We start from the raw sequence: 10736 nt of genomic DNA on the forward strand, positions 1-10736 counted from the left end.
ACAGTATTCACCGTTTTATGTACTTTTGAGACGGGAAATAACTAAGTAGCCCAATTCTATCCGCAGCCTGAGTGCTGGGATTAGAGGTATGTGTTACAGGGCTTTAATGTCATTCTCATGGCTGACTAAGAGCCAACTCCACCCACTTTGTTTCTTGCTATGTAGCCCTGGGGTAGCCTTGAGGCCCCTGAGTAATGGGACTGATTGTAGGTGCAGGCCACAACATACCTGCTTCAAAGTTTGATTTTCCCATACTTTGTAATCACTGGGGATGAAGTTCAAGAATGAAGTGTGCTGACTTAAACAAGGCCAGTTTAAGAAATGGGATGGTATAGAACGCATCTAACAAGAGATACTTTTCTCTGGGGAAAAAGCCACATTGAAAGTGAGAAGGCTACCAAACTCAGACTGGCTGTCCTTGGACACTACAGTACAAAATACTTCACTGTGACAGCTGAGGGTGATACCGTGACTATGCCGGGAAATGTTTATGACTTCTGTAGAGAAGATTATGAAGGCAATCTTGTGAAGATTATGAAGAAGTAATTCTGATATTACTTCTTTTTATGCAGTTTCCACTTTAAAAATTATGGCTAAATGACACCAACATTCCAGATCACAACAGAAGAAAGGCCAGGCCATCACCCATCTCCAGCATTTTAGCTTGGTCATCATGTCTGCACCCATTGCTCAAAAGGCAGCCACATATCCTTACCCCATAAACTCAAGGTCAGAGAAGATGAAAGTTTTGTTGATGTCAAAGCCACAGGCAATGATGTCCTTCGCATTTTCCAAAGTGTAGCTGTATGCCTGCTCCAGAGTCAGGTCCTTCCACAGGTACTTCTCATCATCAGACATCTGGATGACCAGAGGCACATCAAACACATCTTGCAGCCACCTACAAAACACAAAAGGTATTTGTAGGCATGAACATGCCCTGCAGCAGAGTCTAGGGACATGGAGAATGGAGACCCTGAGAAAGAATGCCACTTTTGCATGTGAACACAGTTCCTACCTCCTCTGTAACTGCAGAACTGCACTATCAATGCCAAACATTTCACTAATGATTTCTTCCTATAAGAGAAATTCCTGTCCCTCGGTAGACATGGACATGAGGTTTGGACTAGAGTGGGCTTAGGTGCCAAGGACAAGGAGCAGGAAGAGGAGTGGAGCAGGCACGGTGGTGGTCTCCCATCACACCTGGCTCTTCTGGAGTGAGCCTAGGTGCAAAGGCAATGAAGAGGTGGCCTGTAGCTCAGCCAGCAGGAGCAGCCTTATCTTTTAAGATGTTCTATAAGCTCCACTCTTACCACAGGGAGTGACAAGTCACATGAGCAATACTTACTTTGTGAAAATAAACGGGACGAGATGACCCAGATGCATTGCTTCAGAGGAGGGGCCCCTGCCTGTGTATAGATAAAATGGCTTCTTATTTTCATAGGCATCAAGAACTTGATTCATATCTCTAAAGGAAGAGAGAAAAAAAGAAATAGTATCATTTTCTGGAAAAAGTACCAAAACATCAATGCTCATTTGGAAAAGAAAAGTAAAGACAGATAAATAACAAAGGTGATCATCAGAATGTGGTCTCTCTGGAGCTGGGAAACACGATGACAGGCAACTACCTCGGAGAGGACTCCCGTGAATAATTCTTTTGGAAGCCAAGACATGTGAGTTAGGAATAAAAGGTTTAAAATCTGGGCCAGATGTGACGGCCCACACCTTAAATCCCAGCACTCAGGAGGCAGAGGCAGGCAGACCTCTGTGAATTTGAGGACAGTCTGGTCTACAGGGTGAGACCCTGTCTCTGGAGAACACTTTAAAGGAAGAGCATGAACATGCCACTGGTACTTCTTGGAATGCTCCAATGACCAAAGCGAATGCACTCAGAGCTTTCTACAACCTTTGAGGATGGGACACTGGGCCAGTACCACACACATTTCCCTTTAGAACCCACCAATCCTGCAATTGTAGAGACTGAGCCTAGGAAAACCTCAGGGTGCCTAGCTTGGGGAGGATAGAAAGGTAGGTCCTGGCAGTCCAGTGTGAAGTCCCCAGCTGAAGAGCTGACATGGTAACCCAGGCCAGCGAGGGGGCCTTGGGTCTTTCACTGGGATCCATTCCAGAGTCAGCCCTCCTTCCTTCCCCAGGATGGGGTACCATCAGTGCTGTGGGGGCCTCCTTGCTGGCTGTGATCTGCACTAGCTGGTAGTCCTCTTCTGCCTGTAAGTGCCTAAGATCTGAGCAGTATCAGAGACTTGTGTGGGTGTGGTGGGTAGGGAGTCAGGATAACTTCAGGTATGGTTTCTCAGGAACTACTTTTGAAACAAGGTCTCTCACAGTTATCTGGGGCTCACCAAGTAGGCTAGGCTGGGTGACAAGTGAGCCCCAGAAACCTGCCTTTCCCTGTCTCCCAAGCTCTGGTTTACAAGCATGTCATCATCATGCCTGGTTTGTGATGTGGCTCAGGAGACTGACCTCAGGTCCTTACGCTTACACAGCAACATTTCCTTCCTTCTTCGCTTTCGTTCTTCCTTTCTTAAAGACAGGGTCTCACTATATAACTCCGGCTGTTCTGGAACTCACAATGTAGACCAGGATGGCCTCAAACTCAGAGATCTTCCTAATTCCCAGAGCTGGGATTAAAGGCTTGTGCCACTATGCTCAGCCTCTTTCTTTTTTAAAATGTGTTTTGGTTTTTGTGTATGTGTGTGTTTCTGTGTCTGAAATCAGCTAAAGGCTAGGCATCCTGTTTCTGGGCAGAAGTGCTGTAGATAAAGAATAAGAACCCCCCTTCGCCTGGACAGAAGAGTCTAGACAACAGTGTGCTATAGCCAGCAGTGGTAGCACAGGACTGCAATCTTAGTACTTTGGAGGTAGAGGCAGGAGGGTCAGGAGCTCAGGGAGAGCCTCAGCTACATAATGAATTAGAGATCAGCCTGGGCTATTATTGAGACCCCGCCTCGAAAAAGAAACAAACAGAAATAAACATTCTAGTGACACCTTCTCTTATGATCTAAGGCAAGGCACAATGCTGGTTCCGGCTCGTGCACACTTATTTACACTCTGTGTTTTGTACATAGTGGTTTTTGTTGCTGTTTTTAAATAGGGAGGGTCTTATTTAGCTCAGGTTGGCCTTAAATGCAATGTGTAGTGGAAGATGACCTTGAACCCCTAATTTGCCTGGGTTCTACCTCTTAAGTGCCAGGATTAGAGGTGTGCACCACTACCTTGGTTCCCATTTCTCTGAGACAGGTTCTTGCTATGTAGCCAAGAACAGCCTGGGAATCCCACTCCTGCCGCACACCACAGGGTTTGTGCTGTACTGGTGAAGCTGCTTCTCTGCTCCTCTAACTGTGAAGAGTTTTCTGCTTCTCTAACTTACCCGAATAACTGATTTTTTGTTGTTGTTTGTTTTTGAGACTGGGTCTCACTGTGTAGCCCTGGCTGTCCTGGAACATGTTATGTAAACCGAGCTGGCCTCATCTGCCAGCCTTTGAGGACTCTTGAGTGCTTAAATTAGAGGCCACCATACCCTGCTTCACCCAACTGACTTTTAATGGGCACATGGAAGAGAGAAAACCCATCCCATGAGTTGCTCTTCATGTGGTCACAGCCCTTATCTGAGAGCTCACTTGGCCAGGCCCATCTACCTTATGCATACCCTTCCAAAAGGGCCTTGTTAGAGATGAGCTTATAGATGTCATTTCACCCTCAGGTTCATGATATCATTAGGTAGTGCATTCTGCCAAACTCCAGAATGTGTAAATGCCTTTTTGAGGGCAGTGAGGGCAGTGAGGGCAGTGAGGGCAGTAGGATATTAGATGCTTTAAGATCAACAACACGGTAAGATAGCTCAGTGGGCAAAGACGCTTGCTCCCAAGCTTCATGACTAGAGTTCTGTTCTTGGGGCCCACATGGTAGAGGAGAGAACCAAATTCTTCCTGTGAGCTGTCCTATGACATCCACGTGCAATGTCTACATTTTCACACACACCCACACAAGAAAAAAATTAAATAAAAAAACAAAGCAGAACATGTGAATGGGCTTTCACAACAATCTGAGCACTCCCACGAAGGAGAGTTTGGGAATCTGGGAACAATGGTATGTCCTGCACTCCTAGTCCTGTGAGCTCCAGGCCAGCCTAGGAAACTTAAGACTCTGCCTTAGAATAAACAACAGTTTCCAGACCCGCTAGGGCAAAACAGTGAGATCCTGTCAAAAAAACAAACCAAACCCTAAACTTAAGGCAGTATTTTAAGCTCACAGTGTCCCCCAAACTGACCAACAGATCTGGAATAGTGTGTACACTCAAGTCCCAGGAGAAAGCTCCACCTGTGCTCAAGACTCTGCGGGTTGACCAGGCACGGGGGTGCACACGGGTGGCCCAGAACATTATGGGGTTGGACCATGTTAGCTTTTCCAATAGCCAGTCACAGTGTGTGACCAGACAGCCTAGTGACCATCAGGTAATGTTGTGGAATGTACTACAGTTGCCACCAACTCAAAAACTAGGAATGTCACCAGATAGCACCTTAGGTATACTGCAGATACTGACCTACTGTCTTCGTTAACGCATGTGAAGAGTGCCCCGATTGATTCATACCTTTCTTTTGTTCTGAACAGAATTGTTCTGTTAAGCTGTTTCCACACTGGACACGGTATTTGGGGAATAATCTGTCCTGAGCTCCGGTCACACCCATATTTGGCTCGAGAATATACTACCCCTTATTCCCTGAGGGGTGAGAGCTATGTTTCTGCATTGACAACCCTCTACTAAAATCCCAGATGCCTTTCCTGGAGAAAAGAAAAGGCTGATTTTAAAACTCACATCAAAGTGAGCTAAGAATATAAAAGTATTCCAGAAAAAGAATGGAGTTAGAAGACTCGTATTTTTAACTCAGAATTTGTTGGATTTGCTTTCTTTCTATTTTGGAGATAGAATCTTCAAGTTTCCCAGGCTAGCCTTGAACTGGCCATGCAGCCAAGGATGACCCTGAATGTCTGCTTCTCCTGCTTCCGCCTCCTTAGTGCTGCAACTACACGTACGTCCATCACCCAGTTCTGGGAGTGACTGCTGACAGGGACGTTTCTCTGCTGGTGTTAAAAAAGTTCTGTAATTAGATTGTTGCAGGGCTTATGCAGCTAAACCACTGAACAGCACAGTTTAAAGAGCTGAACTCTACGATACGTCAATTAAATTTCCTCACAATAACTTTTATTTCTTTGTGTGTGTGTGTGTGTGTGTGTTGTACACATGTGAACATTGAATGTGTGTGGAGGTCAAGAACAACTTTTGGGAATTAATTCTTCTTTCATACCATATGGACCTAGGGACTGAACTCAAGTTAAGTTTAGAAGCAGGTGCCTTTCCCTGCTGAGCCATCTAACCAGCCCTCAATCCCCCCTCCCCTAACCCCTTGGCTCCCACAGGGTTTCTTTATGTAGCCCCAGCTATCCTGAAATTCCACATAGACCAGGCTGGCCTCAAACTCTGAGAGAACCCCTGCTTCTGCACCCCAAATGCTGAATTTAAGGGTGTGTGCCACCACACTTGGCCTCAATTGTTTAAATTACATTTTATTGATTTGTGTCTTTCTGTGAGTGTACTCATGCTATGAAGTGTATGTGAATGTCATAGCACACTCTGTGGGAATCTGTTCTTCTCTCCTTCCACCATAGGGATCCTGGGAATGGAACTCAGGTTGTTGGGCTTGGCAGTGAGCACCTTTACCCACTGACCCAAATCACTGGCCTAAAATTCAATTTCAATTAAGAAAAATACTGATTATATTTTGCCCAGAATATGGGCTGAGCAGGGCCCAGAGCTCTCTGTAGACATGATGTGAAATGTTAGGATAGAAATGTTCTTTCCTGGGTGTTCCTTCAAGTGTAAGTAGAACAGAACATCCTGACCCCAGGTCATTGGTTCCACGAAGAGGAAAAGCAATCTGTGGGATGGGAGAGGCAAGAAGTCTTCTGGAGCTTGCCATTCTCGATGTTATCTACATGGAATTTATGGCCTGTGGCAGGAATACTCTGTACCATGGGTTCCGCTGTAAATGTCATTCATGAGTGGGTGGAAGAGTGCAGGTAACTTCAGGAAGCCTACAGCTCACAGTGTGGGAAGGACTAAAGCTGGACCTGATATTCTCTTGCTTTCATGATTTACAGCATGTAATATGGCTGGCTGTACTTCACCTGCAAAGAACTGACTTCCCCTTGTAAAGTGGGGAGTTTACAAAGAACAAGCTGAGGACTTGCAGGGGAAAGGACCGGGTAATTCCACAGTGATTTACCATAGCACCAGACCTCCCTAGTACCTCCCAACTCTACGAACCCAGAGCAGAGGAAGGGCCCTGACCTGTGGGAGAAGAAGATGCCTCTGCGCAGGAAGCGGTGTGGTCTCTGGCCAGTTGCCTTCTCTATTCGGTTTATCAGCTCTTTGTCAATTTTGCTGCTTCCAAACTGAACTGCAAAAAACACAGGAGATGACTTTCTTAGATGCCAGAGGACTTAGTGACCTGTCCCAATGACCCAAATCTCTTTAGGTTCTGGGCTGTGATCCTTTGCTTCATACGAAGTGAAAAGACCTTTGTATCAAAACAGCTGAGACCCCAATCAGCAAAACAGGGACACACCATACGCTACAGTATTTTCTGCCTGATGTAGAGAGTGATGGGAACCTACCCAGAACACAGCCAGTTCTGAGGCACACACACCTCAAGGAGCAGCTTACACCCACCGACAACAACCACAATTTCCCCATTTCTCAAACTGCTGACCTAGGTTCACTCTGGTTCTGAAGAGACTTCCCCCCAGTGAGTCTGTTTTAGGTCATGGAAGTAGCTTTGATGCAGATGTAAACATGACATCGGGTGGGCAGGAAGTGCCTTAGAGGAGGGGTGTGATGGTGAGACCTCGCTAGCAAACATGCCTACCGCAATAGAGCTTTCTAAAGTTCCAAAGTATCCCAAGACAGGTAAACCTACCAGGTCGATTGCTTTAGATCATAATTTTGAAATATGTCATTTCATATAATTTAAACTTTGGTCTCTTGAGGCACAATCTATGTGTCTCAGGCTGTTACTGAACGTACTATGTGGCTGAGGATGACTTCAAATTTCTGATCCTTTTGTCTCCACCCCTACCTAACTGCAGGGTAACAAGTATGAGCCACCATGCCTGGTTAATTATTATCTAATTTTAAAATAATCCTTTGGGACTATAATATACAACCAAAGGGTTTTAGGATATGCTTGTTTCTTGATATCAAACCTTTTTACTTAGGAATAATTCGAAACTTAAAAATATCATATATGTCCAAAGACATTGAAATCAGTATGTTTAAAGCATATTTGAATTTTTGTTGACTGCAGCACTATTCACAAGATGGAATCTCCCTTTGTGTTTATAAATGGACAAAAAATGTGCATACACACACACACACACACACACACACACACACACACACACACCCAGAATACAACCCCACAGCTATGAAAGGAAACGGAATTCTGTTATTTACAACAATAGAGATGAGCTCTAAGGACAAGCCAGATCAGCAATTCAGAGAAGATCAAATACTGCAGCATCTCATCCTATGTGAGATTACTCCTGGCGGCCATCAACAGGGTGCTGCAATCAACAATAATGTATTGCATATTTCATAACAGCTACTAGAGAGGACTATGAATGCTTCCGCCACAAAGAAAGAAAAATGTCGTTGGTTATAAACATGTTTTATACCCCAATTTTGTTATTACTCAGGGTATGCATGTATGGACAATCATTTTATCCTAAGAATATATACAATTACTGTGCAGATTAAAAATGTACAAAAGTGCTTGTACAAATACACACATTTAGAAACACTACTGGGACTGACACAGTGGTCACCATGAGCAGTGTGGATGCTGTGAGGGAAGAAGCTGAGGACTCACCAATGAGCTTGTCATAGTCAATGCCTTTTGCACTGCTTGTCCGCACTGTCCATGGGTCCACGAAATCCTCACTGGCTTTTGTGGTATCTGAATCACTCTTACTCCCAGCTGTTGAGTTCCCTGGAGGGCAGTCAGCCTTGTAATCCTCACCCATGGCAGTTTTATAGCTCATTTTTAACGATAACAGCATCTTTACTGCAGAATCTATCTCATCCTAAGGAGAAAAAGGTGAATGCTCAACATGCTGACAAAGCTAATGTCTACAGAACACCAGTCAGGTGTCAGGCACTGTGCCAAGGACTTTCACAATGTCCCCTTGTATAGATCTACAGCCTTGACAAGTGGGCATCGCTGAAGCTGTCTAGGCCTGCTGAGGACTGTCAGAGCCAGGGATCTGTCCTGAACAGAAAAAAGCTGGGCTCAGCCATATTTTACCTTTATTTGATACTCCAGTGCTACAGATTATGCTAGTAGCACCGACACGGAATGCACTACTGTCTACTGTCTATGACGGTTAATACACCAAGGCTCCTTTTTTGGTTTGTTTTTTTGGGACAGACTTTCTCTGTGTAGCTTTGGTGCCTGTCCTGAAACTAGCTCTGGTAGACCAGGCTGGCCTTGAACTCTGCCTGCCTCTGCAAGCTTCTGCACCTGAATGCTAGGATTAAAGGTGTGCACCACCACCACCCGGCAATGCTAAAGCTCCTTAAACAACACTATGTGTGACAGCTCCTTTAATGAAGGTCAGAGTACTGCATCTTGCACTGGTTAGGATGAAATTTACAGATACAACCAAAGATGCCAAAGGAGTTGTGACAGCAACTCAAAAACACAGCATGAAAGCGAATAAAGGCAATGGGAAAATATAAGCCTCCAGGGATGCTCAGAAATAGGTACACTACTAGATGATGCAATCTTTCTTTTTTTCTTTCCTTTTTTTTTTTTTTTGTTTTTTGAAGACAGGATTTCTCTGTGTAATAGCTCTTGCTGTCCTGGAACTCGCTTTGTAGACCAGACTGGTCTTGAACTCATAGAGATCTGCCTGCCTCTGCATTCCAAGTGCTGGGATTAAAGGTGTGTGCGACCACCACCAGGCTCCTTATTTTCTTTATTACTGCCAGGTTAATTATTTTAATTATTTTTGATTGTGTAGGGAGGCCAGAAGCTTTGTATTCTCTGGAGTGGGCAGAGATAATAAATAAATAAAGAAGGAATGATAGATAGATGGACTAAAGGTGTGTGCCACCACCATCTGCCCAGATGACGCAATCTTATAAAGCTATTTCTTTTTAAGATTTATTTTCATTTGATGTGTATGATTATTTGCCTCTATATATGTATGCATACCCTACGTGCCTGTGGAGGTAAGAAGACGGTACTGGGTCTCCTAGCACTGGAGTTACCTTTGTGAGTTGCCATGTGGGTGCTGAGAACCAAACCCAGATAGCTCCTTTGCAAGAGCAGCAAATGCTCTTAATTGCTGAGCCATCTTTTTAGCCAGTTACCAAGCTATTTCTAGTGCCTATATACCTATTATCTCTGCAATTCCAGCACTTGGGAGATGAAGGCATAAGGATTAAAAGTTCTAGGCCATTCCTGGCTATATAGAAAGTTGGAGGCCAGTTTGGGTACACAAGACTTTATTTTAAAAATAATAATAAAAAAGATAAGGAAACAGCAGCAGTAGCAGCAAATGCAAGCTGTACCCTTGCTTACTCTGGAAACTTATTGAAGACCCCCTTATTCTAGTAGCTCACAATGGCCACTCCAGAAGCTTAAAAGAGCAGGCCTAATTATGGCGATCAAATCATTCTGTGCCCCAAAGCTCTAGACTGGTAATTGGCACAGCTGGATTAGACCACAAAGGCTACACAGTTTAATTTGTTTGCCTAGGGCAACACAAATATTTTCACTTAGAATTTATGCAGCATGTACTGGGTTTCCTGGCAAAGAACTACCATGACCCAACCTCATTTAGGGAGCTGCTCAAAGGGCACAGCACCCTGGCCAAAGAGGACCAGGATTCTGCAGTGGTCAGTGCTTCAAACAAAATTATCTGGAATTTGTTGTCAAAATGAGTTTGCCTCATGCAATTAATAACCCCATGTCTACAGCTCACAAAAGTGAGAACAAGCCTTCCCTGGGTAGCTGCCTTGATGTCTCCACAGCCCTAGGCTCAGCTCTGGAAATAAAAAACAATGTTTAACAAGTGTAATCTGCAGGATTACCTGTGGGCAGAGCTGCCTCGCCCTGAAGGGCACTGCAGTCAGCAGCTTTCCATCACCAACTGGTGACAGTTTATACTCTATCTGGTCTGACTACTTGCTACTAGAAGGCTCTGCAAAGAGGAAACACTTAACTCTGTCCACCGCCAGGGAGCTTCTGTAGCCTGGAAAAACAGTGACGAATAGACCCTCCTGGCTTCCTACTTCCATGCAGTATAGGCCAGACAGAGACTCCACTTACAAGCCAGTGTTCTACTGGTGCCATACTCAGGAGACAGAGGCAGGTGACTGAGTTCCAGACTGGCCAGGGTTACATAGTGAGGCTATGAGGGCAGGGGAAAAAAAAAACAGTAATAATTAAAAACATTACTAAATGGGTTATTCAAATTTAAGGTAAAATTGACAAATATACCACTGCTAACCTTCCAAAGTAGGTTTACAGAAGAAACGGTCAATACTTGGGTTTTTTATTTATTTTAGGTTTTTGCCTCAAGACCAATTCATTGAGCCCACCTAGTGAGTAATTGTCTTTCTAGATAATCAGGTTTTTGGAAATTTGGAAATCATT

The 10736-nt window shown here is 44.4% G+C and overlaps 1 protein-coding gene across 4 annotated transcripts in view; it reads right to left on the reverse strand.

The window, feature by feature from the left end:
• Wars (tryptophanyl-tRNA synthetase) overlaps window positions 1-10736 on the reverse strand; it is a 30326-nt gene that overhangs the window by 9971 nt on the left and 9619 nt on the right. For all 4 annotated transcript variants that reach the window (XM_013346319.2, XM_013346316.2, XM_026781051.1 and 1 more), the window contains exons 4-7: window positions 7944-8157; window positions 6365-6473; window positions 1346-1465; window positions 716-898 (exon numbers count right to left, since the gene is read on the reverse strand). In XM_013346319.2, coding sequence (XP_013201773.1) covers window positions 716-898; window positions 1346-1465; window positions 6365-6473; window positions 7944-8157 — 626 coding nt within the window. The remainder of the gene's footprint in view (window positions 1-715; window positions 899-1345; window positions 1466-6364; window positions 6474-7943; window positions 8158-10736) is intronic.

The sequence above is a fragment of the Microtus ochrogaster genome, chromosome 1 (genome assembly GCF_000317375.1).
Source record: "Microtus ochrogaster isolate Prairie Vole_2 chromosome 1, MicOch1.0, whole genome shotgun sequence".
Classification (NCBI taxonomy): Eukaryota; Metazoa; Chordata; class Mammalia; order Rodentia; family Cricetidae; genus Microtus; species Microtus ochrogaster.